This window comes from Spermophilus citellus, assembly GCF_964194105.1.
Source record: "Spermophilus citellus genome assembly, chromosome: 2".
In the NCBI taxonomy this organism is placed as follows: Eukaryota; Metazoa; Chordata; class Mammalia; order Rodentia; family Sciuridae; genus Spermophilus; species Spermophilus citellus.
The window spans coordinates 243,981,617-243,998,504 of record NC_138183.1 but is presented as its reverse complement, the minus strand read 5'-3'; the positions used below and the strand labels follow the sequence as shown (position 1 = coordinate 243,998,504).

Sequence of the window (16,888 nt, the reverse complement as noted above, 5' to 3'; positions counted from 1 at the left end):
TTATACACATTAGGGTGTGCTTTTACTTTTGGTTTTGATAAGAACACAGTATGAGATCTACTATCTTAAAATTTTTATTTTTATAGTAGAGTATTTTTAACTAAGGGTACTCTGCTATGTAGCAATCTCTAGAATTTATTTAGGTTGAATAATAGAAACTTTACAGTCATTTTGGAGCAGCTCACCATGCCCATAACCTCCACTTCCATAACCCCTATTCCATTGCATACCTCAACAGCTATCATCCTATGCTCTTTTTAAATGAATACCTTATATAATAGAATCACCTAGAATTTGTCCTCCTGTGACATTTATGTTATCACATATAGCAGGATTTCTTTCTTATCTAAGGCTGAATTTCATGTATCCTCATGGATTTTTAAAGTCATTAATCCAATGATGAAATTTATATTGTTTCTATCTCTGACTCTTATGAATAATGCTATAATGAACACTGGAGTGCCTATATTCAAACAAAACCCTAATTTCAAGTCTTTTGGATATATACCTAAGAGGGGGATTGTTGGATCTTATGGTAATCCTGTTTATAATTTTTTAATTTAATTTTATTACTTCATTGTTTTTTAATATTTGTTTCTGTTGGAATATTATAATTGTACACAATTTTGTGGTTCACTTTGTTCTACTCATAAATGCCTATAAAACAATTTGTTTCATTTCAGTGCCCAGTACTATCCCCTTTTCCCCCTTCTTTCTCTCCCAGATTCCTCTCCTCTACTCTATTTGTCTTCCTTATATTAATTTATTTTTTAACTGGTGCATTATGGTTATATGTAATAGTGGAATTCCTTGTTGTATATTCATACATGCACATAGCATAATTTGGTCAGTTTCACTCTGTAGTTCCTACCTTTCCCATCCTCCCTCTCTTTCTTGATCACTGTCCACTGCGTTCCTTTTTCATGAGATCTCCATTTTTAATTCCTTTTAAATCTTTTTATTTCTCAAGATTCCACATATAAAAGAAAACCTTCAATCCTTGACATTTTGCATCTTTTGACATTTAACATAGATGTTCTCCATTTCCATTAATTTACCAAAAAATAAAAAAAATTATTATTATTTATGACTGAGTAAACTTCATTTTGTCTATATATCACATTTTCTTTTTCTATTTGTCTATTGAGAAATGCCTAGACTTGTTCCATAACTTAGTTATTGTAAGTTGTGCTGCTGTAAACATTGATATCCATGTATCACTGTAGTATGCTGATTTTAATTCTTTTAGATAAATGACAAAGAGTGGGATAGCTGAGTCAAATGTTGGCTCCACTCCTAGTCTTTCCAGGAATCTCTATACTGTTTCCCAAAGTGATTGTACAAATTAGCAGTCCCACCAACGATGCAGGATTATAGCCCCCCCAACATATTTGCTAATATTTATTATTATTTGTATTATTGATGGTTACCATTCTGACTAAAGTGAGAATGGAATCTCCATGTATTTTTTATTTATATTTCCTTAATTGCTAAGGATGTTGAACATTTTTCAGTATTTATTGGCCATTTGCATTTCTTCTTTTGAGAAATGTCTGTTTAGCTTATTTGCTGCTTATTGATTGATTTATTGTGGTTTGACTTGAAGTTTCCTGATGATTACTGATTCTGAGCTTCTCTTCTTAAACCAACCATCCATCTGTCAGTCTTCTTTAGAGAAATGTCCATTCAAATATTTTGTCCATTTTTAAATTTGGTTATTTGTTTTTATGCTAAGGAGAAGTAGGAGTTCCTTATATATTTTGGTTATCATTATGGTTTAGATATTTAAAGTCCCCCAAAGGATCATACGTTGAAGACTTTGTCCCCAGCCAACAGTACTGTTGGGAGATGATTGAACCTTTAGGACACAATGCCTTATAGCAGGAAGTAAAGTATCTCTTTACATACCAAAGAGATATTGGTACCCTGCACCACCCACCCCTTCTCTCTCTTTTTCTCTCTTCCCTGATCTTTCTCTCTCTCTGCTTCCTGGTCACCATGAGATGAACAGACTTTATCTGACATACATTCTCCACCATGAAGTTTTTCCTTATGACAGGCCCACTGACAACAGGGTCAAGTGACTATGGACTGAATCCTCTGAAACCATGAGCTAACAGAATCTTTCTTCCTTAGAAGTTGATCTTCACAGGTATTTTGTCACAACTACAGAAATCTGGCTAACACAGTTATTAATTCCATTTCAGATTCACAGTTTAAAAATGTTTTCTTCCATTCTGAAACAGAATATAAATTTATGTCTAATTTTCATTATTTCTTAAGTTGATGACTGTTCAAAATCTTAATTTTGAATAGAAGCAAAAAGAGTTGACCTTTTAAATGAGTGTATTTTAGCACTTCACTGAGAGTTATAGAAACATCCATTGATGTAGACACCTTTTAAACATTTTTTTTTTCCCAAGGAGGAAGAGTTTATTTGGGGCTCACAGTTTCAGAGATCTCAGTTCATACATGGTTGACCCTATTTCTCTGGGCTCAAGATGAGGCTGAATGTGATGGAGGAAGGGCCCAATGGAGTAAAGCTTCTCAACTCCTGGTGGGGTCAGGAAGCAGAGAAAGAGAGCTCCTCTTAACAGGGACAAAATATAAACAGCAAAGGCACATCTTCAGGGCCGACTTCCTTCAGCCACACCCTACCTGCCTACAGTTACCACCAAGTTAATCCACATCAGTGGTTAGAGCCCTCATAATCTGAGGATTTCACCTCTGAATATTCTTGCATTGTTTTATACATGAACTTTTGGGGGGACACTTCATATCTTAACCATTACATTCTATCCCTCGGTTCCCAAACCTCATACCCATTTCACAATGCAAAATACAGTTCGTCCATTTCCAAGAGTCCCCATTGTCTTGATAGTTCCGGTATTGCTCCAAAATCCAAGTCCAAAATCTTGTCTGAGACTCAAGACAAATTTCTGTATACTTTCCCTTGTGAGGATCAAATATATCTAATATATAATGGCACAGAGTAAACATTTCCATTCCAAAAGGGGGAAGTAGTGGCATAGAAGGAATGGATATGGATTGGACCAAAGCAAGACCAAAATCTAGCTGGGCAAGTCCTATAGCTCCACACCCAGCATCTGGGGCACATGGCATTTTGATGTTCTTTCCAAAGTGCTGGTGTACCCCTGCCTCATGGCCTTTCAGTCTTGCAGTTCACATGGTCTCTCTCTCTCTCTCTCTCTCTCTCTCTCTCTCTTTCTGCCAGTCTCTGCTCCATTCCTCTAACTTTCCTCAGCAGATGTCCCATGTTACTGACATCTCCTAATCTCAGGAGTCTCCACTGCATCTTCAGCCTTCAGCTTCCTTCTCACATCCTCATGCATTGCCCGCTCAGGGGCTGCCTGTAGGAATTCTGACCCTGTTACACTCTTCCTGGCCCCCAAGGCCTCCCTTTGAAATCTCAGTGGAAGCCTCCAAGAATACCCCACCCACATGGAGGATGCCATGGTCTGCTGTCATCTTGAGCAGTAGTTGGGCCTCCTGGGACCAAGGCTGTAGTGGCCTCTGAATACTTGGTGGCTGAGTACAATGAAGCAACTTCATAGAGGCCTTGTGAAAGCAGCCCCATTCCCACCCCCTAATTTTTTTCTCAAAGAAATTTTCACTTTCATATTCTTGAGCCTGCAATGGGTGGAGTCTTGCCACGTCTTCAAGCTGTTTTTCCTATCATCTCTGTGTAAAGTACTTAGCTTCTATACTGTGACTGTAATGTCTCCAACAACCCAAACTTCCTTGGTCCCAGTGTATAAGGACTTTTGAAAGCAAAGTGAAAGAGAAAGAAAAAGACATGGAGACAGACCTCACCTGATCAGCAATGCTTTATTAAGCACTAAAATGGTACACTTTCAAGAGAGAAAATGGCAACTGGTTACAATAGGCACCTGAACTTTATAAGGTTTAGTGAGAATCACAGCAGAATGTGTCAGCTGGGCACTCAGGGGAAACAGTTGTAGATACAGGAAATTGTGAAAGTCCAGAGACCATTGATTTCCTTCTCTCCCCAGCACCCACTGTTCTTTCTCCCTGGGGATTGTTGTTGTCCATATCCTTCAACTTTTTTGGCCAAATTGAAAGTTTTTCAAATCTTTCTTATCTACTTTTTGCTACTGCTTACTATAGTAGTGTCATGAGCTGGGCTATTAAGAATTACTCAGAGGCAAGTGTATATTTGAAGGGCCACCACAAGCCCCCAAATACCTGCGATGCCACGTGACTTCTCTTAGCCAAAGAGCATTTGTTGTTCTTGTCTGGAGGTTCTTTCCAGCCAATGGCTGGACATCAGGGAATGGTGGAGTCAGTCCAGGGAAGGACAGCAAGGTGGCCAGTCTCACCAATGTCCTTGGAGCAAAACTCTTCAATGTGGCAGGACCAGCAATTTAAATACAGTTCCAAGTTGGTGGTTTACCTTGGTGATTGGTTACATCCAGTGACAGTCAATGTCCATTGGTTATGTCCAGTGAGGTAATGTGTTTACAACTGGGCATGTTCTTTGCACATGTCCATGGAGCTGTGCTCCCTATCAATTTATATATCCTGGAGATGAGTGCTCTGATATGCATGTAGTAAAGATGTTTTCCCACTGTGGGCACTCTCTTCACATTATTGATTCTCTCCAATGATCTTTTTAGTTTGAATTCCTCCCATTTATTAATTCCTGATTTTATTTCTTGTGCTTTAAGAAGTCTGGTGCAGGAAGTCAGGACCTAATCTGACGTGAAGAAGATTTGGGCCTACTTTTTCTTCTATTAGGCACAGGTGTCTGGCTTAATTCCCAGGTCCTTGATCCACTTTGAATTGAGTTCTGTGCATGGTGAGAGATACAGGTTTAATTCCATTCTGTTGCATATGGATTTCCAGTTTTCCCAGCACCATTTGTTGAAGAGGTTATCCTTTCTCCAATGTATGTTTTTGGTGTCTTTGTCTTTTATGAGATAACTGTATTTATGTGGGTTTGTCTCTGTGTCTTCTATTCTGTACCATTGGTCTACATGTGTATATTGGTGCCAAAACCATGCCAAGTTTGTTACTATTGCTCTGTAGTATAGTTTAAGATCTGGTATTGTGATGCTTCTTGCTTTACTCTTCTTACTACAGATTTCTTTGGCTATTCTGGGTCTCTTATTTTTCCAAATAAATCCATAATTGTTTTATTGATTTCTATGAGAAATGTTGTTGGGATTTTAATTGGAATTGCATTGAATCTGTATAATGCTTTTGGTAATATGGCCATTTTGACAATTGTAGTGATTCTGACCATGGAAATATAGAGGGAAACATTTCTCTGGTGAGCAAACTCCTAGGGGTAACAGGCACCCTGTTTCCAATGCTTAGAATGCTCTGCAGTTTCTTGTAGGAACTAGTAAGATAACTAATACATGTGTAATGTCTAGCTGCTGTGGCAATGCCCTGCCTGAGGAGACTTTTATCAGCCTGGACCTTGATCTCAGGCACATAACTCCTGGGAATAAAGGAGTCTGTTTGCCAGATAACTACAATGTTTCACCAAGCCCTGGTGCTCCTGGACCTGCCCACCTAATGGTAACTTCAAACAATTGATTTCTTGAGAGCTACACAAAGTTCCTAACACTGCATAATGTAACGGCAGAATAAACAACCTTACTGATACAATAAACAATAATGTAGTTATGGTACTAATGACCTAATACAACCTATTAGTATAAATAAACATGACCACTTAGATGAGCAGCCATCTTTCCATCCTCTGCATCTTGTCTCTGTGTCTCTTTTTATTTTCCTTACAGACAATATTAGTTCTTCCTATCCAAGAACATGGGAGATCTTTCTGTCTTCTAAGGTCTTCTTTAATTTCCTCCTTTAGTGTTCTGTATTTTTCATTTAAGAGGTGCTTCACTTCTTTTCATGCTTTCTGTATGTCTTTCCATATGTCTTTCCATGCTTTCCATAGATTGATTCCCAAGTATCTTATTTTTTTGAGGCTATTGTGAATGGGGTAATTTTTCTAATTTCTCTTTCGGAGGGTTAATCACTGATGTATAGAAATGCATTTCATTTATGGGTATTGACTTTATATCCTGCTACTTTGCTGAATTAATTTATTAATTCTAGAAGTTTTCTGGTGAAGATTTTTTTTTGGATCCTCTAAGTATAGAATCATGTCATCGACAAACAGTGATAATTTGACTTCTTCTTTTCTTATTCCTATCTCTTTAATTTCTTTCCTCTTTCTAGTTGATAGAGTTTCAAGGACTATGTTGAATAGGAGTGATGAGAGAGGGCATCCTTGTCTTGTTCCAGTGAGGAAATGCCTCCATCCCCCCCCCCCATTTTGAATAATGTTGGCCTTGGGCTTAGCATAGATAGCTTTTATAATGTTGAGGTATGTTCCTATGATTCCTAGTTTTTCTAGTGTTCTAAACATGAAAGGGTGCTGTATTTTATAAAATGCTTTTTTCTACATCTATTGAGAGGATCATATGATTTTTATCTTTAAGTCTATTGATGAGATGGATTGCATTTATTGAACTCTGTATGTTGAACCAATCTTGCATCCCTGGGATGAACCCCAATTGGTGCACTATCCTTTTAATATGCTTTGTATGTGATTTGCCAGAATTTTATTGAGAATTCTTGCATCTATGTTCATCCAGGATACCGGTCTAAAGTCTTCTTTCCTTGATGTGTCCTTGTCTGGTTTTGTTATCAGAGTGATAGTAGCCTCATGGAAGAAGTTTGGAAGGATTCTCTACTTTTCTGTTTCCCTTAAGCCATATAAAATGTCCTTATTTATCCCTTCTGACAGTCCACTTTGTTTAATATGAGGATGAAAACCCCTGCTTGTTTATGCAGTCCAGGTGGGTGGTATGTTTTTTCCCCATACTTTCACTTTCAGTCTGTGGATGTCTTTTCAATAAGATGAGTCTCTTGAAGGCAGCATAGTGTTGCATCTTTTTTTAAAATCCAATTTTCTAGTCTATGTCTTTTAATTGATGAATTTAGGCCATTAACATTCAGGGTTATTATTGAAATATGGTTAGTATTCCAAGTCATTTTGTTTTTTTTACTTGACTTTGTTTCTCCTTTGATTGTTTTTTCCTTTAGTGTAGTTCCTCCCTTTCATGATTTTTTTTATTTTTTTCATTTTCTCCTCATGAAATATTTTGCCAAGAATGTTCTGTAGTACAGGCTTTCTCACTATAAATTCTTTTAACTTTTTGTTTTTTAATCATGAAAGGTTTTTATTTTGTCATCAAATCTGAAGTTTGATTTTGCTAGATATAAGATTCTTGGTTGTCATCAATTTTCTTTCAGAGCTTGGTATATGTTGTTCCAGGATCTTCTAGCATTGATGGTCTGGGTTGAGAACTCTTCTGAGACCCAAATTGATTTCTCCTTATATGTAAACTGAAACTTTTCTCTTGCACCTTTTAAAATTCTATCCTTATTCTGTATGCTAGGCATTTTTATTACAATGTGCTTTTATGTAGATCTGTTGTAACTTTATACATTTGGTATCCTGTAACCCTCTTGTATTTGATTTTCCAATTCATTCTTCATTTTTGGGATATTTTATGATATTATTTCATTGAGTAGTTTGTGTATTCCTTTGGTTTGTATCTCTGTGATTTCCTCTATTCTGATAAATCTTAGATTTGGTCTTTTGATGTTATCTCAGAATTCTTGGATGTTCTATTCATGGTTTCTTACCATCTTCACTGTGTGTTCAACTTTATTTTCAAGAGTGCATATTTTGTCTTCATTGTCTAAGGTTCTGTCTTGTAATTTCTAGTCTGTTGGTGATGCTTTCTATTGAGTTTTTAATTTCATTTATTGTTTCCTTCATTTCAAGGATTTCTGTCTGTTTTTTTTTCAGAATCTCTATCTTGTTCTTTAAGTAATCTTTTGCTACCTGTATTTGCTCTCTTATCTCTTTGTTGGAGTGATCAATTGTTGCCTGTATTTGCTCTCTTATGTCATTGTTTGATTTGCAGACCATTTTAATTATATACATTTGAATTCCTTCTCTGACATTTTATCTACTGTGCTGCCAATGAATTCTATTATTGCATCATCTTGGTTTGTTTGGGGCACTTTCTTCCCTTGTCTTTTCATGATTTCCAATTGTCTTCCCTCCTAGCAGTACATATGCAGTACATATCTGAGGTATTAAAGTTTCTACTATATAATCTTACAATGTCCCTGCATGTTACTGATGTCTCACCTTTTAGGGGGAGATCAATATGAACAGCACTCATTGCAAATGATATACAGCCTTAAATCAAATGATTTCTATTTAGACTATACAGTTTTATTATAATAAACAAGAATGATGTGTTCAATTATTATCTGCAATATAAACAGTAGGTTTGCAAAAGGGCCTACAGATTCTAATGGTGGAAAAAACAAGAAATGGTGTGAGGAGAGGTTTTAGGATGTGATGTTCATGAGTTAGGAGGTGAGAATATAGAGGTATCAGATCATAGGAAGAGTGAAATATCAGTCAAAAGAGAGAAAGAGGTTACTCAGTGCAAGGCTCTCCTGCCCCTGCAACAAGATGGTGGCTATTAGCATACTTAGCAGGGATACCTCTGGTACACACAAGCCATGGTGATGGTCTTTTGGGTCCTAGATGTTATCCCAGTTGGAAGCAGCCATGTCTATAGTTGGTGGCAGTGTATCTTCAAACCTGTAAATACCTTGGTGTTAGGCTTCCAGCTGCTGGGTAGTATCACAAGATAGAAGTTGCTACAACTAAAGATGGTGGTGGCAGCAGTTGAGGTAACCTGAGATGGTGTTGGAAGTGTCCCAAGATGGCAGCAACCACTTTTAGGGATGGTGCTGAATGGGCAAGACAAATAATGACTTTGGGCAACCCGTTTGGAGATGCACTGCTGTGGTGTATGGGTGTGGTCTTCAGTGAGGTGGACAGTCCTATGCCTGGGACTGGGCCTGGGACTGGGCCTGGGCCTGGGCCTGATCTTTTCCCAGGTCAGTGGGGCTGTCCCAGACCTGCCTGGTCTCTGTGGGGGTCAGCAAGACTGTCTCAGGCCTGCTGGGCTCTGCAGGGATGGCTGGGGCTGCTCTGAGTCTGTCTGGTCTCCACTGGGGTCCCTTTTTAAAAATTTCTTATTATATATATATATTGATGTGAGGTCATTTTATTGTGTTTCTTTTACAATTAAGGAACAGATGGTGATTTCTTTAAGGACACACAAAGAAATGGTTGATTCAGGACTGGACTCATGTTAGTCTTCTTAGTTACATTTTTTCCTGCCTTAGACGTCTTGGAGTCTTTTGATTACTGTCCTGTATACAGTGAGAATTATAACTTATGCAAAAGCTTTGGGAATAGCTAAACTCACTAGGAATTATTTGAAAACAGAAATAAATATTTTGAATCTTTTAAAAACATACTGAATTGGGTCAGGGGTATAAATGTCAAAACTTTCATCAGGAGAGAGTTTCACAGTTCTGCTGCATTTCAAAGAGAAAGAAAGCCAATGACCACAAAGGCGGATGACATGAGGATGAGCAGACAATCATTTCTCCTTTTCTGTGTACTCTCCTGTCACCAGAGGTTAGAAAACAAAGGAATGAAATAATCGATCTTGAAACTACAGTAGGCTCTTAAATGAATGAACAAAGTCCATCTGCCCTTTTAACCTCTCCTGCATGTTTTCAAGCTTATTATTACTAGTGCATCTTCAGAAGCGGATAGTAATGAAACTAAAATCCCAGACTTTTGATTAGACAGAAACTGACTTTAGTCCTTGAATTTTGACTGCTCCTCATATTCAGCAATTTGTATAACTTTTCAAATCCTCATGAATCAATGGTAAAATATGAATTATAATACAACCTACCTTATTCTTACACACAAGTACACATACACCCATAACATTTATACATGAAGCTGCTATCATTGGTTGGATAGTGCAGGAAAAAGACGTTATGTGTATTAATACTGACAAATATATTTTCATGGAGTTGGATTGGAAAGAGAAGTTGCCTATGTTTGGGAGGAGGATGGTAGTGAATAGTAGTTAGCAGAAGACAGAGCCCTTCAAAAAGTCTTCAAACTCAGGGCTGGGGCTGGGGCTCAGTGGTAGTGCACGTGCCTGGTATGTGTGAGGCACTGGGTTCAATTCTCAGCACCATATATTAAAAAAATAAAGATCTATCAGCAACTAAAAAATATTTAAAAAGTCTTCAAACTCAAATGAAAAGATTTAAAATACCGTTCCTATACAAAAATCTTCAAATAAAATACAGCACAGAGCTTGTCAATAAGTGTGTAGGCTAAAAGACAGCCCACAAAATCTCAGGACTTGCAACTTTCAATTTCTGATTGACTGATGAGAATGAGAGAAAAATTGGGTGTAAAACATGGGACTCTTTCATCCAAGCTAAGATGTGGATTTCAAGAAATATATTACAAAAAGGAATGGCTCATGTGGGATGGCTTGATGGGCCCGTTGCAGTGGCTGAGCAAAGGTAGACAAAGGCTGGAAACCACAGACAGCCTAAATCGCCTAAATCGACCCTCCTTGTCACTGTCCATTTTCCTCAAACCAAAAAAAAAAAAAAAAAAAAAGGTCATTATCCATACTAATAACAAGTTAATATTTAGCATTCATCAGGCCAAACACTGCTTTTGAAATTTTCCCCAACATAAGCATGACGAAACCCGTGTTTTATTCACTGTTTTTATGCATTAACTTATTTCACTCTCACAATGATATTTTAAGGTAGGGTTCATTACTGATGGATAAGGGAAATGACAACCCCCAGGATAGGGAAATGACCACCCTCTAAAACTGTCTGACCTGGAGGAAGAGGAAGGCAATCATTAATCCTCTGCCAGTAAATCCTCCCCCCACCAACAATGGGTCCCGAGGGAAAAAGCCAATTTTCATCCCCTCCAGGGTTCACCTCCAGCATTTCCACCAAAAGCAAATATTCATCCCTTCCCAACCACAATGTGTCATGTAGGGAGGAGGCAGACACTGAAATGCTGGGCCCTGGACTTTTACCCTTTCCCATTGCAGAAGAGTCCTGGAAGGAGAAGAGCAAATAGAGAGGCTCTGGGTAACAATGAGTCCCAGAGGAGGAAGAAAGCAGTGAACACCGAGTTCTGAGCTTTCCTCCCTTCCCAGTAACAATAAGTTTCAGACTTTTTACAACTTTTTTCCTGATTGCCCAAATCGACACAGCTGCTTTAGTCTTCAATGAATAATTCACTCTCATTGTAAAACCCAGAGTCCCTGTGTAACTGGCAGCCATCTTTCACCCCAAAATGAGCCCCTCCAGTGCCTGATCGATAGACTGCACTGCAGAGTAAAGGAAAGCTTGCTTCCATCCCTGTTATTTGTGTTCTAATAATGGTACTGAAACCTTGACAGTTATTTTTGCTTGCAATTACTCTCTTCATTTTGCAGATAAAACAACCAGGTTCGGGGTGTTTAATATAGAATAAATTCGACTGTGCGGGAGAAAGACGAGGTGAAACGGCTGAAGGCTACCTTGTTGGAAATTTCCAGTGAAATTGAGGTGCTCCAGAATCTAGAGGACAGATTTCCAGCGCGCAGGATTTGGCTGCGGGGGCTCGGTCGCGGGCGATTTCTCCGCACGGAGGGAAGCAGTACCTGGTCGGCGGACCGCCCCGCGGATGGAGTCTGGGGCACGCGCTAGTTAGCTAGTGGCGAGGTACCAGAGCGGGATTACAGTGAAGCGGATTCTGGAGGCTCCTGCCAGCGGCGCACTGGCCGCGCTTAGTGCTGAGTTCCGGCTTTGAGACAGAGGAGAGAACCGGTCCAGTTCGATTCCCGACACCGGTCGGAACACGGAGGAGGACAGCAGCCGCCATCTTGGAGAGTTGATGCAATCATCCCTGTTTTCTACTGATCTCATCTCATTCAACTACGGAACAGGTGATTCCAGGCTGGTATTTGCCTGCGTCTCGCAGACATATCGTTCAGGCTCGGGACTGGAGAACCTGAGGAGAATACTCTTCAGGGCTCGCCCCAGGCAAGGCGGGCGCCGAACTTTGAGCGGCCAGATTCTAGCTCCCCGGGCTGCTTTGGCCCAGGGCGGGGGATCCCTCGGGGACTCCGGGCTGAGGCCAGTTACAAGTGGATTGTGCGCTGAGGGGCGGCGTGGCTCTGACTCCCGGAACAGTTTTGGCCCGGGGCTGGGGAGCCCGTGGCGACTGCATCTTTGACCCTGCCCCTGGCGGAGCGTACATTGAGCTGGGAGAGTTTGGAGCGGCCAGGCTCGGGCTCCCGGGGCTGCTTGGGCCTGAGGCTGGGGTACCTCTGTGGAGCATGCTCCTAGCAGAGTGTGGCAGGGATCGGAGAGGCTGGGTTCTGGCTCCCGTAGCTGCTTGAGCCCAGGGCCGGGGAACCTGCGGGGACCACGAGCTGAGGCCAGCTACAAGTGAAACGTGGGCCGAGGGGCAGCAGGGCTCTGACTCCCGGAACAGTTTTGGCCCGGGGCTGGGGAGCCCGCAGGAACTGCGTCTTTGACTCTGCTCCTAGCGGAGCGTGCACTGAGCAGGGAGAGTCTGGTGCGGCCAGGCTTGGGCTCCCGGGGCTGCTGTGGCCTGGGGTTGGGGAACCCGCAGCGGTTGCTCTGTGGAGCCTGCTCCTAGCAGAACGTGGCTGGGATCGGAGAGGCCAGCTCCTGGCTCCCGAAGCTGCTTTGGCCCAGGGTTGGGGATCCTACAGGGACTGCTTCTTGGTCCGGGTCCTGCTGGGTGCTGCGGGGGCCTGGGGGGCAGAGTGGAGCTGCCACCTGCGCCCAGAGCAGGCTAAGGGACCTGCCGGTGTGGTATCACAACACCCCAACTGCAGCTGGGGCCGAGGAGAGTAGCCGCCCACGCCTGGAACAGGACCAGCGACCCGACGGCAAGGTAGCCAAGTCACCCCATTTGGAGTGGAGGCCGTGAAGAGCCGCCGTCTGATCCTGCAAGGTAGGCAGACCTGCGTCCCACTGGCAGGACAGGCTCGGCAGCCTGCCAGTGTGGTGGACAAGTAGCATCGAGGCAGTCACGTCACACTGGTTGGAGTGGGGGTTGAACAGAGCCGCCGCCAGTGTCCGGAAAAGGCCCAGCAACCCGTTGGAGAGGCAGTTAGGTACCCCCACTGGGAGTGGGGGCTGAGCAGAACTGCCGCCCAAGCCCACAAGGTAGGCAGATCTGAGACCCACCGGCGGAACAGGCTTAGAGGCCGACCAGCGTGGTAGACACGTCACACCATGTGGAGTAGGGGTGGAGCAGAGCTGCTGCCCACATCCGGATCAGGACCAACGATCCGAGGACGTGGTAGGAACGTCACCACAACTGGAGTGGGGGCAGAGTAGAGCAGCCACCCGCGGCCGCAGGGTGGGCAGACCTACGACCAACCAGCGTGGTAGATAGATCACCCTAATTAGAGGAGGAGCACAGCCACTACCCGCCCTACAAGAGAGATCTCCCAACTATACAAGAGCAATATAAATAAATAGAAGGAAAATTTCAAAAACACAACAGTTTCACCAAGCAGAAAGAAACGCAAGCAATATGAAAAGACAAGGAAAGAAAGGACCACAAGCAATGCAGGTCAACTCAACTCTAGAAGAGGTAATAGCTGCAACAGATGGAATGTCAGATAAAGAGTTCAGGATATACATGCTTCAGATGATCTGGAGTCTCAAGGAAAACATGAGACAGCAAAATCAGACAATGAAAGATCACTTTGACAAGGAACTACAGAAACAAATCCAGGAAGTAAAAGATCAATTTCACAGGGAGTTAGAAGTAATAAAAAACAAACAAATAGAAATCCTAGAAATGCAGGAAGCAATAAACCAACTTAAAACCTCAATTGACAATACTACCAGCAGAATAGATCACTTAGAAGATAGAACATCAGACAATGAAGACAAAGTATTTCAACTTGAAAAGAACATAGACAGCTCAGCAAGACTGCTAAGAAACCATGAACAGAACATTCAAGAATTATGGGATAACATTAAAAGACCAAACTTAAGAGTCATTGGGATACAGGAAGGCACAGAGCTCCAAACCAAAGGAATAAACAATCTATTCAATGAAATAATATGAGAAAACTTCCCAGACTTGAAGAATGAAACAGAATCCCATATCCTAGAAGCCTACAGGACGCCGAAAGTGCAAAATCATAAGAGATCCACACCTAGACACATTATAATGAAAATGCCCAACATACAGAATAAGGAGAGAATTTTAAAAGCTACAAGAGAAAGAAAGCAGATTACATTTAGGGGCAAACCAATCAGGATAACAGCTGATCTCTCAACACAGACTCTGAAAGCTAGAAGATCCTGGAATAACATTTTTCAAACACTGAAAGAAAATGGGTTCCAACCAAGAATCGTGTATCCGGCGAAATTAAGCTTCAGGATGGAAGATGAAATTAAAACCTTTCACGATAAACAAAAGTTAAAAGAATTCACAGCTAGAAAACCATCTCTTCAAAAAATCCTTGGCAAAACATTACAGGAAGAGGAAACTGAAAATAACATTGAAAACCATCAGTGGGAGGTAGGACAGTAAAGGGGGGAAAGTAACCAAAGAGGAAAACTAATCAGGTTTAGTAACATAAATAAACAAATATGACTGGAGGAACAAACCAAATCTCAATAATAACCCTAAATGTTAATGGCTTAAACTCACCAATTAAGAGACACAGGCTAGTCGAATGGATCACAAAACAAGATCCAACAATATGTTGCCTACAGGAGACGCATTTGATAGGAAAAGATATACATAGACTGAAGGTGAAAGGCTGGGAAAAATCATTCCACTCATATGGACTGCGGAAACAAGCAGGAGTGTCCATACTCATATCAAACAAAATAGATTTCAAGCCAAAGTTAATCAAAAAGGATAAAGAGGGACACTACATACTGCTCAAGGGAACCATACACCAACAAGACATAACAATCATAAATATATATGCCCCAAACAATGGTGCAGCTACGTTCATCAAGCAAACTCTTCTCAAGTACAAGAGTCTAATAGACCACGATACAATAATCATGGGAGACTTCAACACACCTCTCTCACCACTGGACAGATCTTCCAAACAAAAGTTGTATAAGGAAACTATAGAACTCAATAACACAATTAACAACCTAGACTTAATTGACATATATAGAATATACCACGCAACATCAAGCAGTTACACTTTTTTTCTCAGCAGCACATGGATCCTTCTCAAAAATAGATCATATATTATGTCACAGGGCAACTCTTAGACAATATAAAGGAGTAGAAATAATACCATGCATCTTATCTGATCATAATGGAATGAAACTGAAAATCAACGATAAAAGAAGGAAGGAAAAATCATGCATCACTTGGAGAATGAACAATAGGTTACTGAATGATCAATGGGTTATAGAAGACATTAAGGAGGAAATTAAAAACTTCTTAGAGTTAAATGATATCACAGACACAACATATCGGAATCTATGGGACACATTGAAAGCAGTTTTAAGAGGAAAATTCATTGCTTGGAGCGCATTCCTTAAAAAAAGAAAAAACCAACAAATAAATGATCTCATATATCATCTCAAAATCCTAGAAAAAGAAGAGCAAAACAACAGCAAAAGAAGTAGAAGGCAAGAAATAATTAAAATCAGAGCTGAAATTAATGAAATCGAAACAAAAGAAACAATTGAAAAAATTGACAAAACCAAAAGTTGGTTCTTTGAAAAAATAAATAAAATCGACAGACCCTTAGCCATGCTAACGAAGAGAAGAAGAGAGAGAACCCAAATTACTAGCATATGGGATGAAAAAGGCAATATCACAACAGACACTTCAGAAATACAGAAGATAATCAGAAATTACTTTGAATCCTTATACTCCAATAAAATAGAAGATAGTGAAGGCATCGATAAATTTCTTAAGTCATATGATCTGCCCAGATTGAGTCAGGAAGATATAGACAGCCTAAACAGACCAATAACAATAGAGGAAATAGAAGAAACCATCAAAAGACTACCAACTAAGAAAAGCCCAGGACCGGATGGGTATACAGCAGAGTTTTACAAAACCTTTAAAGAGGAACTAATACCAATACTTTTCAAGCTATTTCAGGAAATAGAAAAAGAGAGAGAACTTCCAAAGACATTCTACGAGGCCAACATCACCCTGATGCCTAAACCAGACAGAGACACTTCAAAGAAAGAAAACTACAGACCAATATCTCTAATGAACCTAGATGCAAAAATCCTCAATAAAATTCTGGCGAATCGGATTCAAAATAGTATCAAAAAAATTATACACCATGATCAAGTAGGATTCATCCCTGGGATGCAAGGCTGGTTCAATATATGGAAATCAATAAATGTTATTCACCACATCAATAGACTTAAAAATAAGAACCATATGATCATCTCGATTGATGCAGAAAAAGCATTCGACAAAGTACAGCATCCCTTTATGTTCAAAACTCTAGAAAAATTAGGGATAACAGGATCATACCTCAACATTGTAAAAGCAATCTATGATAAGCCACAGGCCAGCATAATTCTGAATGGAGAAAAATTGAAGGCATTCCCTCTAAGATCTGGTACAAGACAGGGATGCCCTCTCTCACCACTTCTGTTCAACATAGTCCTCGAAACACTGGCCAGAGCAATTAGACAGACGAAAGAAATTAAAGGCATATAAATAGGAAAAGAAGAACTTACATTATCACTATTTGTAGACGATATGATTCTATACCTAACAGACCCAAAAGGGTCTACAAAGAAACTATTAGAGTTAATAAATGAATTCAGCAAAGTGGCAGGATATAAAATCAACACGCATAAATCAAAGGCATTCCTGTATATCAGCGACAAATCCTCT

The 16,888-nt window shown here is 40.4% G+C and overlaps 1 protein-coding gene across 1 annotated transcript in view; it reads left to right on the top strand.

Moving 5' to 3' along the window:
• The window catches only part of LOC308641889 (uncharacterized protein), a gene marked incomplete at both ends in the record, with an annotated part of 30,821 nt that overhangs the window by 2,915 nt on the left and 11,018 nt on the right, over nt 1–16,888 (top strand). The window contains one exon of the mRNA XM_081280469.1: nt 5,421–5,568. Within this exon, the coding sequence (XP_081136595.1) occupies nt 5,421–5,568 (148 nt within the window). The remainder of the gene's footprint in view (nt 1–5,420; nt 5,569–16,888) is intronic.